Below are 26,877 nucleotides of genomic sequence, written 5' to 3'. Positions count from 1 at the left end.
ACACATACACATATACCCTTTTTATTGTATTATTTATTTCTTTAAATACACACACTAATATATATATATAGAGAGAGGGGTAGATTTTAGAGCCTGGTGCTTAATTTGTGATCCAGGGTGGCCTCTGCCCAATTTCTGCTACCAGTAAACTTGATGTACTACCACAGCAACCTGTTAGCTCACCACTACATAATTATCAAACTAAGCTTCTTCAGTTTATGCTTCCTAATCTTTAACTAACTACTGAATGTAGTGGTCTTTCCGACCTCAAAACACTAGTCAAGGATTAGTAAAGGCACAAGACATCCGCTTTGATGTAAAACTGCTATGATATTCCTCTGGTGACAGGACGTTTGGACTTTGTTGAGCAAATTACTGAGAGGAACGGGAGCCAGCTCCTGTGTGTTTAATAAGGGTTACACTAAAAAAATGTTTTCCCTATAATGAAAGGTAAGTTCTCAATCTGAAGTTATCTTTAGCTAGCTCTTCTTTAGATACCTACTCTGTTAAGGACAAGCATTCTGGTCAGCAGGGGAAAAGTGACAAGAAAATTGAATATTAATGCAGGACAGTGATAAAGTTCTAAACAGTGTAACGATTGGTGTGTGCCAGTAGGGAAAAATGTGCACTTGAGTTAGGCAATGCCCAAGTTAGAGAACATGAGATAACATTTTAAAAAATAAAAACACCTTGAGTATAATCCCCTTATTTTATTATTTTTTATTTTTATTTTCCTGTATCCTCAAAAAACAAACAAACATGCAGACAAAAATACATACGTGCTTTCTTTGCAGATATATCTACTAAATCATGAAATAACAACAACAAAAAACAAACAGTGTTTCTTATTGTAGTAGCTATAAATAGCTTCTTATTGCAAGCAGGCCTAACATGTACGTCTTGCTGATACACTGCAATTCCCTTTTACTCTGGATTTCAGGTTATGCCACCTCAAATGAGAGGCACCTTGGGAGTATCCTTATATAACACTTGTGGCCCATTAATGGTATTCAGATGCTGACTGTAGTGAGCGTTGTCCTCCACAGTAGCTAGAGTATTGGTCAACAAGATATATCTGGTCTATGTATGTATGGACGCATGCATACATACATATACACACACACATACATATTTATATATATATATATATATATATATATATATATATAATTTAAAATATCCTGGACCCCGCACTCACTGCTCCCAGTCTTGTACTTGCCTTGCTGCTACCTCCATCCATATTATATATTTCCAAATAGAGTGCACTCAACATAGTTGAATCAAAATGTGCTTTTATTTAGCAACTTCAGTGAATACAAGTTGATGTTTCAGTCATGTTTTATCAAGACCGGTTATCAATATATACATATATATATATATATATATATATATATACACACACACACACACACACACACACAAAATATCTACGTCAAGTTCCCAAAAGCAATGCCAGCTAAAAAAAAAAAACAGTATACCACTAGCTCTCTATATTGATTAATTAATTGAACTCTGGAATAAGGACAGACGGCATAAGCTGCTGAGGTCAAGACTTAAACTACAGACAGATTTTTTAAGTTTAAAAGCCTCATTTTTAACAGGTTCCCATTGGCATTAAATATTTCATGACACTTCTCAGTTTGTTTTTCAGAATCCACTTAAGAAAAGTCACACTAGCAAAAACAACATCTAGACACACTTTTATTGATGATGAAGCATTTTGTGGCACACCTTGATCAGTTCATCTTTTTTTTGTTCTTTTTTTTTCTACAAAAAGGTAAAAAGATTTCTCATCTTATAAATTAAAATATTTGGTGACATTTAAGAGATTCTTTACAAAATTATCACCTATAGTCTAAGACAGCGGAATCGTTCTTCATCAATGCACGTATTAATTAGTATATAACAAGAGGTTGTCACTTTGATAATACAACTTAATTAGGAAAATATTCTATTATAAAAACTTTCATGAAAACTTACGTGATAATTAGAGATATAATTCATCATCTTTTGCTTTGCAAATAAAGGGATTTAATAATACACATACATTATATTGTTAATTATCTCTCAAAATTGCATTCAGTAGAAATATTTGCTTTAACAATGGTTAACATGCTAAAATATACCACATTTGAAGATGAGTCTTTTAAATTAAAGTATTTTTTTATTTTTAAGGACCTATTATTTTTATGCATTATGTATTTATAAGAATGTGTGTCCCTACACTATAATGGTTTGTCAAGCAACTCTTCATCCTCCCAAGAACATCTCTTACTTCCCACAATGTCCCTTTGGCTGTGATCACCAATTCTGACGGTCTCGGCCAATGAGGTGGGAAGGGGCCAAATGCTGCCCTAGACAATCAGCATCTCCTTAGAGATGCATTGAATTAATGCATCTCTGTAGGGAGTGTTCACTATTATTTAAATGTTAAAATAGGGCTTAAATAGAATTTCTCTGTATCCACTGCAAAATGAAGTATTTAATTCTTACTCAATCACATTATCAGTGACATTGTCAATGTGAACAAGCTTGACGTGACCAAGGTTACGGTTAAAGAAAGAACATGGATAATGCTAAAGAAATTCTTTAAATTGTGCTTCCAATAAATATTAAAAAAGGTAGAGAAAAGAACAAAAGAATGACCTTTAAAAAAAGTTTATTGCCAAAGGTATAAGCCATGCAAGTCATTTATTTTAATAAAAATGTTTTGTTTTTCTATCTACACGATTCCTGTAATTTCAAACTACCTACAGACTTATACAAATTATCACATTGAAAATAGGTTATGTAACTTATCTAAGAAACACTACACTGGTGCAATGTAATAACTTGTTAGCATTTAAATTATGCCATGTTTTATTCTTGAATATAAAAGAAATGTGGTTTCACAGCATTCTGTAAGGTCGCATGCAATCATTGTTTTAATTTATCAATTTTTGATCACTAGCAGGAATTGAAAAAGTCTAGCTTAAACACGGTATGTGATACAATAACCAGAAGTCGCACATACCGATAGGCAGTTCATGCCAGATACAGGGTCTGAATTGACTGGTCTAGGCAGGCTCTTATTCTGCAAACACAACTTAAAAATGTGCAAACCGGCAAACGAATAATTCTCACAAGAATAAGGCCCACTAATAGCCCTAGGGGCCGAGCAATAAAAACTATTGAACAATACCCAGCGTAACTTTACAAAACCTTGGCCTCATCACACTGAGCGAAGTACTTGCTACGGGCGATGGGATATCTTAATACTCACCCCGACACTACACAATACGTCATATGTTATAAAGCCTTCCTGCAATACCTTACCATAAAGTGACTAACTGCAAAAGATGCATCCTATCCTCAGATAGAACACCCAAGGAACTTTTTCTACTCCTTTGACCTATTTACCCTTGTTACTAACCTCTATACCATTGTTCACTACAGTGGACAAAAAACACTTACAATTATTTTGTATTTTTCAAACCTCTGGAATGTCATGCTACCAAATGTACGAGTACAGTTGAAATAGGCCACAAACTGTTGTACTATATACTACCTGCATTATTACATTCTCTGTATTTTAAGTTCATTCTGAATGCACATTATGCTTTTATAAAACCATAAAAGTCTGCAAACCAGATCCCTTCCATGTTACTTGCAAAGTATCAGTCAAGATAAGATAATCCACCAGTGTTTATTGGTCCACACACAGGCAAAGTACAAACAGGCAGCACTGAGCAGAGGATGCTAACATTTTTGTGCCTCTAGGGTACTTCCACTAAAGAAACAAAGTTTGATCTAATTTTGTACTTACCATGGGAAGGTACATCCTCTGGCAGCAAAACATCATATTAATTTTGAGACCCAATTCTATACTACTGATGAGTGTGCCTATAGCAAATAGTGCATAAGTACTAAACCATCATCTTGACTGTTTTAATATTAAAGATCTTAAGCATCTTATACAATGTTATAGGTATTCATTAGTTGATGTCTGACTCGCCATATTCGCCAAAATATAATGTTTATTTGAATTCAGATTTACTCTGCAGTACATAATATGACCTTGAGATTTAATACATGTTCTTAAATGACGAAAACATTTCTTAGAGAAAGACGATATAAAACACAACAGCAGTGAACATTTTATTCTAAAGACAAAACGTGCATCATTGAAAATTAGCTTGCAGCAGAATGCAAAGAATGATAGCACTCAGTTTTTTGGTACTTAGATTGGTAAAGCATGTTCTTCCCATGCATATGGAAGGCATTATGTTATGCCTAAAACCACTGTTTATGTATATGTCTATGGGCTGCTAAAGATGTGTTATATTCAAAAGCAGGCAATTGCTCTTGAAATGTACTCTTCACCTTTCTTTCTTTCCAGACACTTATCTCTTATTTGGCAGCTTACTTTCTTTTATCTCACACATTATCCTTATCGCTTGCCTGCACTACTTAACCATTTTGCATAAGCAAACAGTTCTTCAGTGGATTTTAACATGTATCTTGGCACATTTACATGAAGAGAAAACTCAAGAGCAGATGCTATTGCTATAGGATATAAAAAAAAAATAAAAAACTTTGGAAGATGCCGTTTGGCTGGTTCAGTTCTAAATGCAAGTATTGGAAAATTCTATAGCATAAGTCCCTTCCAACACTCTTTAGGAACATCTTGTCTGCAGGTTCAAAGGAGACTCATTATTTAAATAGTGTTACCACATCTCTGTATATCAACTGCATTTTCAAAGGAGAAGCTTGTAATAAATTGTATTCTTGGTATTTGGTTTTCTCAATTGTAGCTCAGGGTTTAGAGACTGCATGGTTCATATTAGGGCAATGGATTTATTATTCTCTTATGGATAAGTCAACAAAATATATAACCAGTCTAGTGACACATAACGTATAAACATGAGTATTACAAAATAAAAATAAAAAAATACATATTTGGGAAGTTATATATCAAATTGTGTGCTCCCCTTCCTTGTATATATTATTTGAGAAGTATTACGTTGGAATAATAAAACTAATTTAAAAAAAATGTTCCGCAGCACTTTCATAGGGGAGATTTGAGTTGCAGTATTTTCCTTTACAAGGTAAAGAATTCAATGTACTTGCATTCCTTTTTATAGTCAATTATGGTATTTAAAAATATACGGCTATTCCACACCACCAACTGTTGCTAGATTTTTGGATCTGACATTTTGTTTGCTTTGAACTTTGTAGATGTTACATCTACTTGATGTTATACTTTGCTGTTTCAGATAGATCTAGTCTTTGGACCTTGCATTGTCTGCATAGACTTTTGTTTATTACATTTGAAAGTTCTTGCAGTTAAACAGCCAGATTCCACAGCACCCAATGATTTAATTAATGGGACGCCATCAAATTCAGAAGGTTTTTGGTACTGACCCATATAGGCAAGTGCTATTCTTGCGAAGGGTGAACACACATTTAAATGCTGTATGATATGCAATAATATATAATAATTTGTTATGTGTTTACATTTATTTCAGAGTTTGAAAACACATGTAAACTATCTCCCTAAATTGAAAATCAATTCAAGCCAATAAAACCATGTGAAATGCATTTATAGTTAATTTGTATTACCCTATTCACAATTTATATAAACCACAGGTACCTGGCAAGTAACAATACGTTCCACATTATTTTGATTAATTTTATTTTTACTTTATGGGAGATTGATTTAGCCTGTAATGCACAAGCTATAGAGTTATGTTGTTTTTCCTTAGTTTTGGTCTGTCTTATTCCATTTGCATCCTGCAGAGACATTGTTGTTGTTTTTTTTTTTTGTTTTTTTGAGCGGGGGATAATTATTATATAAGGTGCACATTTACATTTAATCTGTGATTACACAACCTGAAAATGTACTCATAAAATCATACAGAAAAAAATACAAATTAATTGGAAAATTGAAAATTTAGAAGAAAAGAAAATCTGTCGTTTAACTCTGGTTAATCTAAGCCAGGGAGAGGCAACCTTCGGCACTCCAGATGTTGTGGACTACATCCCCCATAATGTTCTTACGCTACTAATGCTGTCAAGGCATCATGGGAGGTGTAGTCCAAAACATCTGGAGTGCCAAAAGTTGCCTATGACTGATCTAAGCAATCTTTCTCAGGTGAAAGGAGGATTTGTACATCGGTGACACCTGATATTTTAAATCAAGTTCACAATTAACACACGGAGCAGTACCCCAGCAGATGTGTTGCAATAATCAGAATAAATAAATAACATTCTAATTTTGGCAACAACAAAAAAATGTGTGGACAGCTACATAACCAATTCATAGCAATTTTAGAATAAAATGGTTCTTAGAAATATATCTCTCTCTTTAATTATTACAGTTCTGTAAATTCCCTTCCTCTCCTTGCTCCACAGGAGAGTCTTTCTCACTGTTATTCAATATGTACATAGTAGAGTGGCACTTGCTCAAATTACCCTTACTTAGTTGAATCAACAATAAGGAGAAAAATTGAACTGGGCACATACAGGTGGTGGTAGGCAGATTTTTATTGGAAATCCATACAACATTTCGGCTCCCATATGAGAAAGGCTTGAGAAGTGCTCCTGTGGTTGTTGAAACGTTGCGTGGCTTTCCAAAAAAATCTAACACAACCGGTATGTGTCCAATCTGCCTTTTTTCATTATTATTATTGTCTTGTGATTTTGGCTAATGCCAATATGGTCTGTCAAGAGCAATTAGGCATGTCAAGAACATTTTGCGGAAAATGCCCCATCTACATTCAGAAATGTATTCTAATAGCAGACTATGCAAATTTAAAGACTACACACATATTCAGAGTCCATTAGGAAAAGCTCCAAAGAAGAGACAGGCACATTACCTTTCTAAATGCTCAAAATAAGAGACAGGCTTATTAACATTTGGCTCATGATATCACTGTGTGGAGCTCGTCACCTCACTGACAAAATAGCATTTGGCTGAGTTACAGAGTTACAGCACTGTAAAAAGCATTGTAAAAAATACAAGCTGAATTTACTCGTATACTAATGGTCATTTACTTCCAGTCAATGGTGAATTTTAGTATTTTCTGGCCAGATACTTTGTTTTTGTACTAGTATGACATTGTAGCCTAATATAGCTTGCTAGCATGGTTTTATACAAGGTCTGTGCTCCCAGTACACATAACAACATTAGATGCGCACACGGGCTGAACAGGGCCTGTGATTCCTTTTGTGCAATGATTGGATCTGTGAATCTCAAACAGAATCCAGCGAGATTGTCCAGAGTAATGCACACGGTTGAAAAATTGATTATTGCAACCCGGGTACTGCAGGAATGGAGGGCAGATCCCAAAGCAATACTGGTACATGAAAGAATCTTTACAAAGGCTCCATTGCGAGCTGAGATGTTGCTGTAAACTATACCCAAGTAAGACTGCCTATTTCAAGAAACTGCTGTATTAGTTCCAGCGCAATGTCATATTTTGTGGGAGCATGGATGGCATCACAGAGCCGCACCATGCATAAAAGTTAGAACAGCACAGATTCATCATTGGTCAGCCAGAGTCAGAGCAGCCTACATAGCAAGGTAATGCAGGCAATCGTAAAATAAATATGTGGTCAATATGGCATGGATGAACATGTAAGCATAATAAAATTGAGGCAATGGGTAAATGCCAAATACAGGGGGGGGGGAGAGGGGAGAATGGAGAGGGGAGAGGGCAGAGGGAGGAGGGGAGAGGGGACAGGGGAGAGGGAAGAGGAAAGAGGGGAGAGGAAAGAGGGGAGAGGGGAGAGGGAGAGAGAGAAAAATAATCAATGACTTAAATAGGTGTTAATTTGCAGTTGTTATTTTGTGCAGTGTTATATTAAATCTTTTGTCATTTTTAAACCTGCAACAGAAACTGTTTAAGTAAATGTAATTTTGATATATGTTAATGAGAATCAAAATATACCAATTTCCATCAATTTTATAGAAAGAAAAAAAACAAACAATAAAACTGTGGTTTGATTATCATCTGATGAGTGTCATTGTTATTGCTTTACTTCAACATTGAATCCCATAAACATAACATATACTCATTGACATTTTACTTAATAGAACAACAAACTGAACAAAACAAAAACATGTTTAAAACTTCAAAGCATGGAATAACTTTAACTAAACGTAGCTACATAGCTTGCAATCATATTTGTATTATATTAAAACATGGCAATGCAGTTTCAATAGCCATGAGAGAGAAGCCATAACAAATTACATTGAAAAAAATGTAAAAAATGCACAACAAAATATTCCTGCGCACATCAACTAATAACAATTAGAGGGAACCTTGCTTGATAGTCTAGGGTGTTGACACATTGCCTATTGCTCACTTCTAACTTGATCTGTGCATACAATCAACATGTTGTGGCTGTTTCCAAGCCATCTCCAAGTCTATTGCCTATTGTGGCGAAAATAACCTCGCCACTGGGGTTTGCAGGGGCCTATTTGCCAGCCTTTTGCCCCAGGATTATGGGCCCTTCAAAAAGAAAGGCTAAAAAATGACTTTCATGGGAAAATGTGCCTCTTCCCCTCCCCCTTTTTCCTGTCCTATTGTTCTCTAGCAGGGCGTTGTCCCAGGGACACTGCCAGACCAGTTGAAACTGGCTGCTTTGCCCCTCCTCAATCTCCCATCAGCCTTTGCTATTGTTTAACCCCATGGCGATCCAACTGTATTTTAGAATAAAATACATATATCTGAGCGCTTTTCGGACATATTGAACACTCGGATCCAAGCTATCTGGGGATATGTTGGACATATATGTTAAACGTTATATTATAAGAGTTATGTATTTTTATGTGGTTTCTGTAACAGTTTTTGACTTAGAGATATTTCCTGTGCCTGTAGATAATTAAGTTACAACAGCCACTTAAGCCAATTATCTCCAGGATAGAAGAGAAGATATAAGATAGCCTAAATCTGTGGAACTATTTTGGGCATGAAAGCCATGCTTGTGGTCGGTCAAATATGACTTCCAGGAATTTCCTGAACTCCTGCTCTGATCTGGGTGATTTTAGGATATGTTGTTCACCCAGATCAGGGCTATCCAGGGATGTATAATTCATGGGGTTATGTGGTGTTTTGGGGTGTTTTCTGTGTTTTGTGAAAAATGTGTGTTTTCTGCCTGTGGGTAATTGAGTTAGTCCATTTTGTTTGGTAATTGTATCAGAGGCAGAGGGGAGGGTTTGTGTACATTATCTAGGAGTGTCCATCTGTTCATACCTGTTTTGATTGGCTTTGCAACTTTGTATCCTGTGTTCCACAAGGTCCACGTGGGTGGTAACCTTGTGGGAAAAACCTGTATATAAGAGACAATAAACCCTCAGACTGCTAAGTTCCTGTTTTACCCTCAACATAGCGCCTTGTCTCATGTGTGGGGGAAAAGGCTGCATCTACACTGGGGATTGCTATACACTGTATACTCCCCTGGCTATAATCACTAAGCTCTTTTAAGAGCTTGTTCCTGCTTCTCTCTCTGAAGGAAGAGAGGTTCACCCACTGGAGCCAGGAGCCTTGTCGTAGGTCCAGTGTGGGTAAGAGATGGCGAGACCACAACCAAGCTGCGGCGGTTCGTGGGGTCTGCAGTGCTTATTGTGTCAAGTGGAGTACTTGGAGCCCTCGGAAAGCACTAGGAGCATCCATCAATGGAGGTACCCAGTCGGGATGCCAGGTGATCCGTTACACCTATAATATATGGTTTCTGCCAGTGACATGGTGAGAATTCTCTAGGTCTGCTGGGTAACACTGGATTTTATTTTCAGCTAGAGGATTAGGGAATCCCAAGTAAACTTATACATTAATATAACAAAGTCAGCATCTAAATAGCAACATTCTGCTTTAAAATGTATGTCAAAGTTCAGTTTTGTTATGAAGAATAACAATTTGTAAAAACCTGTAAACTTCCAAAATCAATTTTCTTAGTTTCTATTTTGCTGCTCTTAAACAAAAAAACAACAACTAAATAACCGCATGTAGCACAAAAATAAAAAAACACAAGTCCATTGTAGCTCAAAAACACTTAATACTAAATAATGCAACACCAGGGAATTGGTGTGACATTGTAAATAAAATAAGTGAAATAAAATGGTAACATTGTACAATCCACCTATTTTCTATTATTCCAGTGAATTCCACATACTATGTGGATGTATACCTAAAATTTAATTAAATTGATACATATTATTTTATAAACATTTTCCAGTAAAAAATGTATTAAATTTCTCCTTTCGTTGTGCATTATTTTGTCTCGAAATACGCAAATGACTATGCATATTTATAAGAACACATCACCTTGAAAATTTAATTTCAGTCAATACAGAAGAAACTAAATCTAAAAATAATCAGTGTAGAATTATTTGTAGAACACGTGCTATATGATTACAACATCATTCTACTTTATGTAGTCTGTGATATACTGTGACAACATGGCATTGTTTCCAAGACTGACTTTTCAATTAGGTCACTAGACTGGGCTTTAAAGTAGAAGAGATATCGAAATAATTTAAAATGGGTTTCCTTATTATATTCCTTCAGGAAGAAAGCAATCAAACTTCAGTGACAGTGCATATTACAAACCATAGATTATTATATAACCATATCACAATGTAGACAAAACTATTGACCTAGCTGAACAATATCAGCAAACCTGATTACGTTGATATGCCACCTGTGATGAAAACCTCACCTAGCTTTCTTCCAAGGACTGATAACTTCATAACCATACTTTTCTCTCTTCAAAATAAAGACTTTGAAATACCATCTATAATACTGACAAAACGTATTTTAAGTATCACAAAATATAGTATCTATGTATAGCTCAGCCATTTTTATCTCTAAAGGATGTTATAGAACAGATCCAAAGGACATTTGAAAGACCTGTGAAATAATAAAATAAAAAAATACCCTTCCTTTTGGTTACCAATAATATTTTTTTGCTTCTACAGGTCTCCAAATTAGGATTATTGGTCCTAACACAGACATACTATCCAAGCATGATCAAACCATAGCCTATATATGCAAAATAAACATCATGCTCAGCAAAGGTGGTAATTGTGAATCTAGAAATTGAGAAATCAGCACCCTCTCTCTAGTTTGATTCTTTTAAGGGTTATTGTCCCACTTGTATAATATTCCCAGAAATTGTCTTTTAGAAATACCTCCAGCTCTGTTTAGGTTCTACTTTAGGCTTCAAGTTCAGTATTGTATGCCAGGTATTACCACAAGGTGTTAAAACTGTAGGTTGCCACTAATAGTAAATTACATAACTCCTAACTTGATCAAGAAAATCATGAACATAGGATGGAAAACATGTACTTTATTCTCAAAATGTACAAGTTGATTATAAAAATGTATATATTTATGTTAAGATGCTTTCAAACATTCTACATTGAATGATGTCGATTAATAACAAATATATATCACTTGTAATATATTTAGTATGTTTGCGTGTTGAAGCAAACAGACAAACAATAAATGTTGTAGTTTCAACACTGAATATCGGAATGACTTTGACTACATTATGTTTTCTGGTGCTAGACACTGATCCCTGCTTCTCAGAAAATGTAGGGATGTTTATGCTCTATAGTTGTCAATACCTGTCCCTCGTGATGCCATGCAATCGCGGAAAGGATGTCTTTGATGCACACCCAGTTATCCCTAGCTTCTTGATGCCTCATTATGACATCACGTATGACATGGAACCATTCCATTGGTCTCCTTGTATAATGTTAGTCTAGGTCAGGCATAGGCAACCTTTGGCACTCCAGATGTTTTGGACTACACCCCCCTGATGCTTTGCCAGCATTATTGGTGTAAGAGCATTATGGAAGATGTAGTCCACAACATCTGGAGTTGCCTACCCCTGGTCTAGGTGGTGCTTTTTGATGATGTATACACACTTGTGACATCATGGTCTATTGTAACCAATTACAACCCAGTATAGGGTATATATATTTCCTGGTTGTCCTGGTTGTCCTTGCCCGGTCATGTTTCTTGTTACCTGCGAGTGTGTGATACTGTGGATTTACGGTTTTCTGACCTCGACTCGTTTGACTATTCTTGCTCTCTGTTATCCTGACCTTGTCTTAACAATTATGTGTATACCTGTTATCCTAGATCTCACCCTGTCTTTCATTTTGTCTCTGTTTGGTTGCAGACATTTCTTTTATCTGTCTCACTAGCCCGACCACTCTAAGAACCGTCTTCCTTTACAGTTTCCTTTAGGTTTTCATGTTAGGATATCTCTTTGCCTGACAAATATCCATACAGATTACAACAGATTTACTATAAATAGGGAACATTGAATACCTGTTATGTTGGCAAACATATGAATTCTGATTAGAATAATAGGATTCATTTAAGGTGACAGAAATCTACCAAATACTCAAAACTCTTTACAACAATATCATGCATAACTATATCTCTCAGTACATGTCTTTAACCTTCATATGGATACACAATAATGCCACCAATACCCTATCTAAGATTATTGAGATCTGGCTATATAGATCAGAAACAAATGACAGTGAAAAAAAATAAAATAAATAAAAAATAAAAAACAACTCTCCTTGCAAATCTCAATTTAATGAACTGCTAGAAGGTCATATTGTGACACAAAATGGCATAAGCCACTGGAGCTTAATATTATGGGTACACACTGGTTCTGTAACAAGGTTTTGACTTATTCTTGGCACATCCTTGGTCCCTTAAATATAACTCAACATTATTTGAATGTAAAGTAGTCATATATATATTCTTGGCTATAGTCTATTAATTTTCAGTGCACGCAACTAGTAAGAAAATATGCTTTGTCAAATGGTGTATGCCAGTGTTTCTCAACTTTTACAGAGAAGTTCCCCTACCGGTCTTGATTATTGGACTTTATTAATGGTGGCATTATAGCATGAAATCAAAAAACATACCGAGGATGTTACTGAACAAATGATGGATGTGGTCATCTGACAAAGATTTTAAATAAAATATAAAAAAAAAAACCGTGACAGAAGTCCATTACAACAAATGTGACTATAGGGACGCATCCTTTCACACTATTAGCAGGCTGGCACATTGCACTAACATCATTTAAAAAAAAAAAATAAATAACGTAAATAATCAGAGGCAGAGTAGGGCACTTATGGGAGAGTCATCACCGCTGGATAAAAATACAAGTTAACTTTAGTTATAGATTTTGAGGGGGTTCTTATTGCACTAAGAATAAAAACAGTCCATAAGTTAAAAAAAAAAAAAAATATATACCGGTTTTAATGCTGGAGTTGTCCTTCTAATTTAAAACCACTCTACTATAATATATATATATATATATATATATATATATACTACTAATTTATGTATTTATTTTATTATGCTTTCGTTAAATGAAGAAATGTATTCTACATCTAATTGCCATGTAGTGACAAATGTCAAGGAAAACTGTAAAATAGAGAACTGCAGAGAATGAAACATATGCATTATTTTATATAAACACAAATATTTTACATCAATTTACAAATAAAAATGATCACAAATTATAAGAACTTTGGCAAAGCAATTATGTAACATCTGCGTAAAATAACAAAGAATGCACTTCTGAAAGCTAAAATGCATTTGTTTTGTAAATAACAGGCATATAGTCAAAGCAACGTGCTTACCGTTTCTGCTTTCTTCGTCAATTGCAACTATGGTTGCTGGTACACCACCTCTTGCAAGTTTACAATCTATAAGCAAAAGAGAAGTCAATATTTAATGAATGTGTAAATGGAATAATTAGTAGAGAAGGTATAACCAGCAGGTAGCCATTTAGGTGTTGGAGAACCATGATGTTCATATCACATTGTCAGATTGTAGGCAAACGCCTCATGAGCGTTTTCAATCAAAACTACTTGATGGCTACCTCTTAGCTACACCTGTGGTAGAGCAATGTATCTGGTGTACTTATTGATTGATCGAGAGATGAAATTGCTGGTTTCCTAATCTTATAAGCTTAGAGCAATGCACACTAATGACGGCACAAAAGTGATTTCACAAAGTCTACTCACATTAACACAATGCTGCACTGAAAACAAACCTTGGTGTTCTGGATAGCCCATGACCTAGAATGCAAATGTTTAGCATTAACCACATCACAACATAGAATCGGTCACATGGAACACCAAATGCTTCTGATGTACTCACAGCAATGCTACCCATTGCTCCATTTTCATACGTGTTTGTTGTTCCTTTATAAATATAAATAGGGCTTTTTGAAGACAGGGTTTTTAAGCCTCTCTCTGAAGTCTGAGGCAGGCACAGTTGTGAAGCTAAGGTCCTCCAGGACTAGGAAAATATTATGGTAATTTTATTAAAAAAAATATCAAGAGATGATTAAAAGGGAAACATTGTAATTAAAGCTTCACAACAAAAACAAATATAATTGAATTTTAATTGTGATCAAAAGGATCTAATTGAAGCGAGTGAGTGGAATTTGAATAATGTTATAAAGAGAATGAAAATGAGTAACAGACAAGCAATGTTCAGGACTTTTAGCTTTCAGATCTTACCCTCATATTGCCAGTCTGCAGTCAAAAGTATATTCATCAATGGTAGCAGAGAAGAGTTATGGAAGAAAAGAAAATAAAGAATATAATAATTCCTTTAAAGACTTAGCATGCATACAGTAAAGAATAATAGAGAATTATTGGAGAATATAGGTATGAATAGGAATATAGGTTGTGTAAAGCAAAACCTACCATTTTTTTTAGTCAGAATAAAATGTTTACTCATTCTTGTAAAATGTCTGTGCTTGTTATCAATTTTCAGTGATAAAATATTACCCAATGTCCAGGAAATTATGGTATCCACATAATTTATATACATACATACATACACACACACACACACACACACACCACTGAAACCAAAGTGGAATAGAAATACAAATTACTTATCTCTAAATTATAATCAGCTTCCCACAGATAACCTCCCAGGTAATGATCTTATATAAATATACAAATATACAAACAATCTGTGATACAGCTGATATTCCTAGCAAAAAAAAATTATTATTATTTATACATCTAAAGTCCCTACGCTCTGGGATGCCTGTGATATCTAAATCTATTAATCAATGCTGTCCATCTGATGATCAAGTGGAATTTGGAAACATACTTTATCTTAGAGAGAAGAGACCTCACTTCCTTTGTGTGGTGGCAGCAATACAATATAATATGACCATATCTGCTCTTTTGAAAATAGCAAATTCTAGTTAGGAAATTACTTCTGCAACACAGATTGCTTTAACCCTTTTTGACCACCAAACCTATACAACACTTCTTTTCCAAAACAGCTAGATACATTTAAGATGAAAAAAAAAACATCCCTATAACAGCCTCTAAAACCAGTGGAGAAATGTTAAATTTTTACTGTAAATTATTGGGGCATTCAACCCTAGAAGGATCTAACAACTATTCTTAAAGAATTGCACAAAAAAAAAATATAAAGGAAAAGGGAACGTTCAGAAAAGGAAACGTGTTACATATGTGTAATGTTTTACTTTGAGTGAGCAAATAGAAACTGTGTTTTTGTCTAAAAAAAAAAAACAAAAAGAAAAAAACAGGGTAATTACGAACTAAACAACAAATAGGCAGATGTAAAATGTGTGAATTAAATAACTTGTATTTTAGGTCCTCATATGTGAATGTGTCATATGTAATTATTATGCCAAGTAATATGCTTCATATCGTACATCCGATTGCACGATCTGTATTTTTTGAGGGAAAAAAAAATGAAAGCATTGTGGTCTTACAGTCTAGACAAGAACAAAATCTAATCTTAAAATTACATTATACAAAACCAAGTTAAATTAAGTATATTGTAGAGATTTCTTTTTACAAAGAAGCGTTTTTAACAAAAAAGATTTAAAGAAAAGAAGTTCAGTGAACTCAAGAAGAAAGATTTTTTTTCAAAGTGACTCATTACTGCAGAATAGTTTATCAATTCATTAAGAAAATAACAAAAAGTAGAAAGTAAGACCTTCGAAACCCTAAGCTAATGTTCTCTAAAAAGATTTATTTTCTTCTTTTCCCCAGTAATTCATCTAAATATTATTGATGTCTGACTGTTATATGATCAAGGAGAAAAAAAAGACATGAGTTTTTTTCTGAAGAAGAGAGGACAGAAATCTGTTTCACAAGGACATTGTAATTTAGAAATGGTATTTTATACATTCTGTACATTGAGATTAATGTGAATTTTTAAAATTTTTATATTTTTGGGAATATATTTGTCAATGCCTAAAATGAATGTAAGTGTTTGATTAAAAGTGTTTAAAGTGCAGTACATAGAGATCTCTGTAACCATTTTAATCATAGTTATATATTTTCTCTTTGCCTTATTGTTTTGCATTCATAATTTTAAATGTTGTAAACAGATCTTCCAGATATGTGTTTTTCGGCAAAATGTAACATATTACAACAGAAGAAACTCTACAGAAAGGTTGTGTATATAAGGGCATGAGCTGGGGCCAGTTGATTATATAGGAAACATAGCAAGTTTTCAATGCAAAATATAACTTACAGTTTTCTTTACAAGGGGCATTTGCATTAAAGGAACATTGTAGCTTTAGGAATATAAATGTGTATTCCTAACACTATAGTACCCTGGTGGTGGTTTAGGTAACCACTTTCCCCACTTGCACCGCTGGTCTCCACAGGTGAGCTCCAACTCCTTGATTGAGATCATAAATATCATTACTCTCAGTGGCGGACCGCCTGTCACCCCAACTGGGGGCCTCCGCCTATTGCTGCTTCCTAGTAACACAGAGTACTTACAAGCACTCAACCCGACATCATTACCACTGTAGTCCCCGTAGCCAGAGTGGCAGCTTGGCTGGGGTCTCATTGTCCTCCACCCACCCTGGACCCAAGTCAGGGATACAGCTTCCAGTGAGTAGACCTCTCCTATTCTAGAGAGTATAGCAAGCAGAACCATGTTATAATCCATGGGAGTATAGTGATCATAGCAATCCCCAGAGCACTGAATATAGTGGTCCCCTCCCCCCATAAGATGAGGCTCTATGTTGAAGGTGAAGTGAAACTGGTTTAATGTGGCCCTCTATGCAACTCCCCATGCAAGGGGTTTCCTTAATCACATTCCAGGGGCATTACCCAGTGGACCTGACAGGAAACTAGTTACAAGCAAACATGCAACACATGCCTCCCCTGCGCCTGACAGATAATAACCTGAGCACACAAATATAGAATTAAATTATCTCTCAGGTATGAAAACATACAATTTAACAAACCCCAAAAGCACCCCCAAAACACATGAAAATCCCACAAGTTACATCCCCTGATAGCCCTGATCTGGGTGACCAGCATATCCAAAAATCACCCAAATTGATTCAGGGTTTTGTGATTTTCATGGAAGTCAATAATTTGACTGACCGTGCAAAAAGGTCCTATGCCCAACACAGTTCCAGGGAATCTGGGCTAACGGTCGGTCTCTTTTTGGAAACACAAAAGTACACAAAACACCGAACGGAATACTTAAATTACTTGTTTGTGGAACGTTTCCACCGAAAAAATAATCATTTCTGAGTGGGGTAGAACCAAACGGAGGCGATGATGGAAGTCCAGCGATGTACTGGAGTTTCTGTGTCCGTTTTAGTTCCATGAGATTCATGCCCAAACACCACTGCCTGGGTTAATGGGAACAAGATGGCCACCATGACCACCTTGTGGTCATTCATACAAAATGCCGTGACCCAGATGAACACTTTGAACACTGCGGTGGAAATTGCTACAAAGTATCAACTGGGCTTAACAAGTTCCCAGGCGGTCTCTGGTTTGTGCCACTGTTCGGTTCCCAAACCATATAATCCCAATTGCACGAACAGATTCTTTTTAAAGTATATTAGCCAAGGTCTATTGCAGAGGCCATGGTCCTGAGGCAGGAGGCTGGCAAGGTGGAGAGGTTCTGTTTGCCACACTCTCAGACAATCCAATGCTTTCCTTTATGGAAGTATTGGGGAGAGGAGGTGGGGGGGGGGGGCGAGGAGTGTGCAAGCATGAAAAAATGCTGCTCTATGCCAATTAAATGGTCTTTTTTTTTTACTGCTATTTCATTGTAAGTGCCTCTAGTGACTGAGTGTCAGCCAAAACTGGCATAAAAACCCAGTAGAGTGGCAATGTTTTAAGCTGCAGAGTTAATATAGGGAGGACATAAAACCCAGACCACTTCATTAGAGTAAGTGCTCTGAGTGCCTATAGTGTCCCTTTAATTTTACTACATCTTATGAAGAGACATCTATTGAACCTTAAAATATGCTAGATAGTCCATGAATATTAAATATATACACATTTTATATACTATGTTGCTTTTCTTGAATAAACATATGATTCTATAAACATATGATTCTATAAAGAATAAAACATATGATTCTAATCATAAAATTCAACACAAAGATCATTCATGTTCATGCACGCAATAAAATTCAGTAACTCATCACTGATGTCAGAACTCAAGTTCCTTATTGAAAAATGAGCCTGCAAGGGACTAATTCTAATAATGTAGAATCTTATTAACTTAGTGCATTTCTAGTCATTACTGGACATATTTTATAACTTATTGCATATTTGTAATCTGAATGGTATACATAATATGAATATTTTATAACTTATTGCATATTTGTAATCTGAATGGTATACATAAGGTTTAGATATATATAATAATAAACAATATGCATATTCAATGAAAAGTCAGCAAAGTATTTAAATAGTTTTATAAAGACTTTCATTTTTGGACTAAAAGATCTCCAATGACAATGATTTCCGAAACACAATACAATTTAAAACAAATACAATATGTAGGCTCTATATAGAATATCTACATTCTAGAAACTGGCAGCAACCATTTTTACAAGATACAACATATGGCCTTTTAAATGCAAATTAAATGCAAATTAAATCAATGTGATAAATAAAAACCTAACAGGAATGGATCAGCTTGTGGAATATAAAGCAAAGTGCTGTAAACTAAAATAGTAGCACTCATTCTCTTAATATAGACTTCATTGTAACTTTAAAGTAAGATAATCAATCTCCAGAGATTGATTATCTGCCATTTCCTTAGATTATACTGTATATTAATGTTGACTGGATCTCTAATCAGCAAATAATCAAGTTAAAAGGAAAACAAATTGTAGGGTAATCAATCACCTACTGTATAACAATTATAAGATAGTTATTAAGATGAAACTGTATTATTTTTAAGGTATGTTTCATGAACATAGTTTTGCTTGTGGGAAAGTGGTCCAATAATGCATAAGGCTTATTTACATGAAATTTCTACCATCAGTGTAACACGAGTCTGACAAGTTGAAAGCTCACTAAATTCAACTTGAAGTTCTGCATGTATTGCTCTTTTAACTGTATTGAGAATAAGAAAGGACAAACAACGTATCGTTTCATAGGGAGTCTCTATGGGGATGAGCTGTGTCTCAGGACAGGTGAACATTATCTGAGGCCTAGGCCACTTCATCTCAATGAAGCAGTGTGGGTGAAGTGGACCAGACCTTTTTACCCTGCAAAGTAAAACACTGCAGTTTGGGATAAAATACAATATTTGTGTATCAAAGTTAAATCCTCTGCTAGTGGCCGTCATACTGACAACCACTAGAGGTGTTTCTGAAGAACTTACCAAGTAAATAATAGTCACATGACACGGATGCCCCCATTGATTCAATGCTTTCCTAAGAGGAAGCTTGCCACACATTTGCATCAGGTGCCAAGTGCTCCTTTATGAGGAGCATTGGATTAGATCAGGCATAGGCAACCTTCGGCACTCCTTGTGTTTTGGACTACACCTCCCGTGATGCTTTGCCAACATTATGGATGTAAGAGCATTATGGGGATGTAGTCCACAACATCTGGAGTGCCGAAGGTTGCCTGTGTTATATTGGATTATTGTGAAAGTTTTGGACTTTTTAGTGGGGTTTAGTATTTTTAGATCTTTAGCAGAACTCTTTTTTTGTCTTGCATTTTTTTCCAGAGTGGTCACTATTTTTGTCCATCAGGCTCATATATTTGGTCAATCTTTTCACAACCTCTTATTATAGCCAATTGTTTTTATAGTTTTGCTCGACTCTGAGATTCATTTAGTTATGAACTGCAATTTCTCAGAATTTGGGCCAGTTGGGTGATTGTATGAATTTCCAAACTGCGAGCCAAGATGTGTCTGAATCACAGACCAAATGAATCACGCAGGGGATGAGCATGTTTGTTTTGATACGTGATTTATAATTACACACATGGCATTAAAAAAAATAAAAATGTTGAAAAAAATAAATAGATGATTGATGGCACTAAATGTTGATTTTATTCACAGATCAAATGAGTTGGAAACGGAGGAGCAGTAAAAACGATATATAGGCCTTGAAAAATAACTGATAGACGGCCAAATGTCAACTTTGCTTGATTATAAAATGGAATAAAATTTTACTATTTACTGCAGCAAGAAGACCTGTGAGTACCCATATATATCTTGGTTTGTGATGTATATATTGCAGTCTTTGGAGCACCAGGGCAAGCAAGAATATGACAATTCGGTGAAAGCAATTACCATTACATTACATATATATATTAATTTTTTTTTTTTTATACAATATAAGAAGATTTTTTTCTGCTCCTTCTGTTTTCCCTCTGTTGGCACTTTTTCTCACTTCGTCTTTGAACCAAATGGTGGAAATAGAGTCCTTATAAGTGTATTGCAAACTATATACATAATATTTACATTATGTATATATACATAATATTTACATTATGTATATATACACATAATATTTACAATATGCATATATTTTGCAGAACACTGACTGCACACTTTGCCTGTGTTATGTTCTCTATGTGCTCATGGTTATAACATGCAATGCTGTGCTATTACTTTGTTTCATCAACTGTCCCCAAATATCAATTGGACTATGGAACATGGATTCCAGTCAAATTTTTATTCAGCCTCACATATCCGCTTCACTAGCCGATTCCTCAGTACACAACTTAAACTGGTTTCCAGTCATCACACAGAGACCTAAATACCCCAGGAAGCATGTCCTATAATGGACACAGGATTACTTAAACGTGGGAGTCAATAGGGACCTACATGAAGTGTCAGTCTTATGCTTCCAGTTATGATGACTATCGTTACACTGTCCCTTTTCCCCAGACATACAAAGTATATTATTTGTTAAACCTTATTCTTTGTTTCTTGTTTTCTGATTTAATTTAGTTGGCTAATGGCGAGTTCCTGCATTCAGATTTGAGTTTCCCAATAAATAGGAAGAAACCAACTATTATAAAAAAATTGTCACCAGTAAAGTAGGGCTTAAGTAAATAAATATATACATACATACATACACTTGACTCAAAATATATATATTTGGGATATACTGGGTTGAAATGTGAAGGAAGAGCTCTCCTTCGTGACCATTGTGTTGAAAAGTCCAGTAAGAGCTTTCCTTCGTGACCTTGGCAAGCACCAATGACAGGTGTGTGCAGGACCTCGGATTGTGTGTGTGTGTATACACACACACAATCCGAGGTCCTGCACACACCTGTCATTGGTGCTTGCCAAGGTCACGAAGGAAAGCTCTTACTGGACTTTTCAACACAATGGTCACGAAGGAGAGCTCTTCCTTCACATTTCAACCCAGTATATCCCAAATATATATATTTTGAGTCAAGTGAATGACATGAGTACTGCTATTTACATATGCAGATTTATGGGTCGAAGAACAGTCTTTCTTATGTAGTGCTTCACAACTAGGGAACAGACTGTATCTAGAGCAGGAGATAATCAGTGAAGAGGTTCTTACTATGTTTTATTTACATACATCTCTTACATGTGCATTTCCTTTGGTATAATGAAATACATATTGGTTTATGCTCATAAGCATGCATATACAGTTGCATGGGGAACACAGAACAAGTAACATACAGAACTGAAAAAAAATGCTTTATAGACCAAATTATATTGAAATTACACATTGACGTCTCATTTTCATCTCAATATGACTGAATTAAAACACTATTTTGCAAATGGTGTAATCAAGCGTCTTGTGATGACAAACATTATAGACAATTATCTGTGGTAAGATATTAAAAATATAAAATCCTTCACCGTTAAATCAGCCTTTCACCACTAGAGGGCAGGATAACATTGTTACTATCCCAGACAAACAGTTGCATACTAGGTCAAACACAAAGGTTCCTATTTAACTTGCAAGACATTGTGGGGACTTCAAGACTAAATATCAGCATTTAGGCCAAACATAAACCTTAAAAAGCTCTCCATTTTAGCCTATTTGGACATGTTTGAAAGATGATGTGAGCACGGACAATTAATACTCAATGTCGACAAGTGCAAACATTAAGAGGACATATATTGTTAGGCATTATAAGGATCCCATTCTGAACATACATTTTTCAGTCTTTGTGAACACATGGAGGAAACCTTTTAACCCGAAAAATGTAAATACATTAAAAAGTAAAAATTTACACTTTACCTACTGTGACAATATTCACAAATTCACAAAATAATTCGCAAACACTGACAAAATAAAATTCAATCAAATTATATAACTGATGCTAGATATGCTGTTTTGCAGAGAATGTGCAAAACAAGCACAAAACTAAAATTATCTTTTGATCTACCACAATAATTACCATGATGCAGGTCAAACCTAAGCAAATGGTTATTTCCTGTATTTACAGTCAACAAGGCAGACATTTAGTTATATATTGAACAAAAAAAAATATATTGTATAATAGAGACAATTCTGGTATGCAAAATAACTGTGAAAATAAGTAGTTTTCTTTTCCGAATGTAATTGTTTATTAGAATAATAATTGAAAGCAAAATACAGAAAATACAAAGAGTATCCAGTGCAACAAAAAGTACAAAATAGCAATTGTAAAATGTCACACAGAACATGTATAGATGAGTACATAGGAATATAAGTCTCACAACTATTTTGAAGCTCATTGTCCCTGGTTTAATTTTCCAGAATACATACAAATAAAACATGTAATTCATCATAATTATGATGCACAAGGAGTTGAATAGTTAATTGCCGAAATTTACAAATCTAATAGCAAAAAAAAAAAAAAAAAAAGTATTTCTACTCGCAAGGCAAGCATTATTATCACCTTTCTTATGTAAAACATCTATCTTTTTATAAAAGAAATGTGCCCATTATTAGCATAACAGGCGATTAAAATCAAAACTATGTAATTCATTATTTTAATAGAATTAATCAGGTATTTTTCTCTATAGGAATATTCTTAGGTAATTTCAGTTTTCTTTTTTTAATTCAAGGTACCAATAGGCCATCAAATACTATTACCATCCTGAGGTATAATCGACATCTAATTATATACTGCAGTAACTTCAAATTATTTATCCTTTGCAGATTACATGGCAATTATACAAAAATTATCTCGTACTTTGCAAGGGCAAGTGACAGCTAAATAAGATTTATTTTTAATGCATTCTCTAAAAAGAGTTTTACGATTATATCCAATATTTGCAAAGCACACATCTAACAAAGGATGTTGTGTATTAACTGAGCTTGTCTGTTAATACACACTTACTAAACAACTTCAATGCTCACAAAATGTAATAGTTAAAAAAAAAAAAGCCAAGGTATTTATTTAAACACCTGGCTTAAGAAAAAATAATGGAGATTTAGTAACAGTATATGGTCATGCTATGCATAATCCTGCTACTGTGTCAATGTACCAATGTACATGGCAAGTCCCATGTCCTACACTAGTAATTTACACTATATACACTACACTATATATATATATATATATATATATATATATATATATGTCGGGGACAATAAGCAGAGTTATAATAATGGCATATGCCGAAACTGAGGTTCGGGAAGACCTGTAAAAGAGGGCCCACTAAGTGAATGATTACTAAAGGGTGTGGTGGGTGGGCTGAACCAGAAAGTCTCAGCCCAGAGGAAGGGAGACCTGTGCATTTATAGGCCAGAGAAACCCCTCCCACATCTACAGGCTCCACCTTTCCATTTGTAGTCGGGGACAATAAGCTGAGTTATAGAAGTGGTATAAGTCGGTTGTGGTGTGCCGAAACCGACGTTCGGGTAGACCTGTAAAAGAGGGCAAAAAGTTAACAGTTTAATCCTTAGTATGTGTTGACATTACATAACCGGTACTTTAAATGCTTGTCTCAGTTCCCTCTCTGTTTGAGGGATATCTGGTGTATGCAGATGATTCCAATGTCCCAGTTTATGATGTGTGCTGGTATGTTTACTAAAGGCTGCAGAAGCAGTGTTTATTCTAAAAGAATGATCTGAATATGTTGAAGGGTCATGTTAGAGTTTTATGAATTGTGTCCTGACGTACAGGATGATTTTGATGTGGTGAGTAGTTAACGTGTAAACTTAAAAGAGAGCATATGCCTGTGTAGTCCTGTGAGTGTCGGACAATTGGTCTAGTATGTTGACCTGGCACCATTTATTGTTGATAGTTTGTAGGCATATGTCTGCAGGTGGGTATGAGATAAGTTAAAGTATTTGTTAGCTAAATTAAGCTTGAGGTGGCAAAAGGATGTGAATGTCACCATGGTATCAATGGAGTACGAATTGACGATTCAATATTAAGTGAACTTATTAAAATGGCTAGAATTCTGGTATATAAATGGTTGGTATAAGCCAAGAGAGCTGCGTGCGCCAGGAATCTACCATGACCATGAGATGAGCTAATCCAGAATGAGATCCTGGAATGTAGGAGTTATAGTATGTGGTTAAGCAGCCATGGAATATTTGGAGGAATATCTGAAATGGCTGCTATGTTATGACAGGTTGGTATGTGTATGCGGACAAGGTAATATTGCTGTGTTGCTGCCAGCTAAGTTACTTTGCATACTGCTGTATTTGAGTAGTAATTAACAGACTTCCTCTCCCATAGAGACCCCCAGGCTTGTGCAGTGGCTGTGATGGAGTATACTACAATGAGAGCTGAAGGTTACTAAAGAGTAGGCTTCATGTCTCTGCGGGCCATGTGTCACAGAACCAGTTGTGCTTGATAATGGCTGCAAACCCAGCCTAAAATAACAGGGGAATTAATGGTCAGTGGAGGAATGAACCTTTGCCAATGAATGACTACATCTTCCCTGATACGCTGGACACTGCCCAAGGGTGGCAGAGCTGTATTGACAATAAGTCAAGATGTACGCCTAGTAATATTACAGGTATCCACTTGGGGTAGCGGAATACCCAGGATGAAACGTGGCCATGTGCTTGTGAATTCTCTAGAGTATAGCAATAAGTTCCTCAACAGTCAGAAATGTGTCATGATAATGTATCGTTGTATAGCAGTCACATACAGTCAATAGCAGCCATGAGAGGGTCACCACAAATACATTGAATAGTTTAGATAACAACAAGCAAGGTGATGAACCGTGCCCCAAAAAACAATTAAGTAAAGCAGAAATATATACCAAAAGATATAGTTACTTCAGTTTATTCAGTCTACATACGCTGAGGTAGAATGGTTTCTGTAACTTTGGAGGAAACAGAAATGGACAAAAATAGTGCAATACGTAACAGTTATTTAAACTATTTGAGGTAGAAATTTAAAGCGCTAAATAGAGCTGCTAAAAGCTCTGCTGTAATGCGCCTGGATGGTACAACCTGTCTATGGATATTTGTAGCTTTGCTTGATAGTCCAGTATACATGAGAAAACACAATAGAAAGGTCTTATGGTGTAGTATATATATATATACACACATACACACACACACACACAGAATAAAGGATAAAAAACAGTATCCTACTTAGAATATGCAGAGCAATGGCTTGCTCTGGTATGAATAGTGTTAGTGGTATTATCCCCACATAGGATATGCAGAATACACCAGGAGATGTATAAAATAAAATGGAAATATACGTTTAAAATATATAAATAAAGAGAGAGAGAGAGAGAAAGAGAGAGTATATACGGAGTAAATTCTTCCAGTACCAACACTTTACGCGTTTCACCCAGCTGGGCTTCCTACGAAGTGTAAGTAGTCCTGTCAAGTCCTGGTTTATATGTTGTATATATCTTCAATTATTGAAATCAGGAGTTTAGGATTACATTTCCTGGTCTGCATGCGTCACCTGGAAGTGACGTAACACACTCGGTACATCGCAAGCATTCATGGAACATATAGTTTTTCTCTCCATTTTCGACCACGTGCGTCACAACCGGAAGTGACGTATCGCGGCTAATATATCGCTGTGAACCTTGGCGTGTATAGTTCTTCTTATAGTATTTGTGCTCTATGCGTGAACTGGAAATGACGCATAGAGTGAAGGTTCATGGTAGATGTAGTTCATATTGAACCATTTTAAAGTGCAGCAGTATATTGTCCTACAGCCTCCATATGGGAGAATTATAACAAAAAGGGAGCTAAATACATAAACAGAATAGCACAGAAAAAAAATGGACAAGAGTGTAAACGTATCTAAAAAAATACCTAGATTATAAGAAATTATACAGATCAAAATCTGCATTTAAACCATTGGGGTGAAGGGTATCTAAATAGTATACCCATTTAGTGATGTACCGAACGGTTCGCTGGCGAATAGTTCCCGGCGAACATATCATGTTCGCATTCGCCATGGCGGGTGAACATATGCGCGGTTCGATCCGCCCCCTATTCGTCATCATTGAGTAAACTTTGACCCTGTGCCTCACAGTCAGCAGACACATTCCAGCCAATCAGCAGCAGACCCTCCCTTACAGACCCTCCCACCTTCTGTACAGCATCCATTTTAGATAAATTCTGAAGCTGCATTCTTAGTGAGAGGAGGGA

At 35.5% G+C, this 26,877-nt stretch overlaps 1 protein-coding gene across 1 annotated transcript in view; it reads right to left on the bottom strand.

The window, feature by feature from the left end:
- Positions 1-26,877, bottom strand: part of PCDH15 (protocadherin related 15) — a 1,410,242-nt gene that overhangs the window by 1,148,109 nt on the left and 235,256 nt on the right. Inside the window, exon 3 of the mRNA XM_063435339.1 lies at positions 13,664-13,729. Within this exon, the coding sequence (XP_063291409.1) occupies positions 13,664-13,729 (66 nt within the window). The remainder of the gene's footprint in view (positions 1-13,663; positions 13,730-26,877) is intronic.

This window comes from Pelobates fuscus, chromosome 10, assembly GCF_036172605.1.
Source record: "Pelobates fuscus isolate aPelFus1 chromosome 10, aPelFus1.pri, whole genome shotgun sequence".
NCBI lineage: Eukaryota > Metazoa > Chordata > Amphibia > Anura > Pelobatidae > Pelobates > Pelobates fuscus.
Note: the sequence above shows the minus strand (reverse complement) of the source record. Positions and strands in the feature narration are given on the sequence as shown.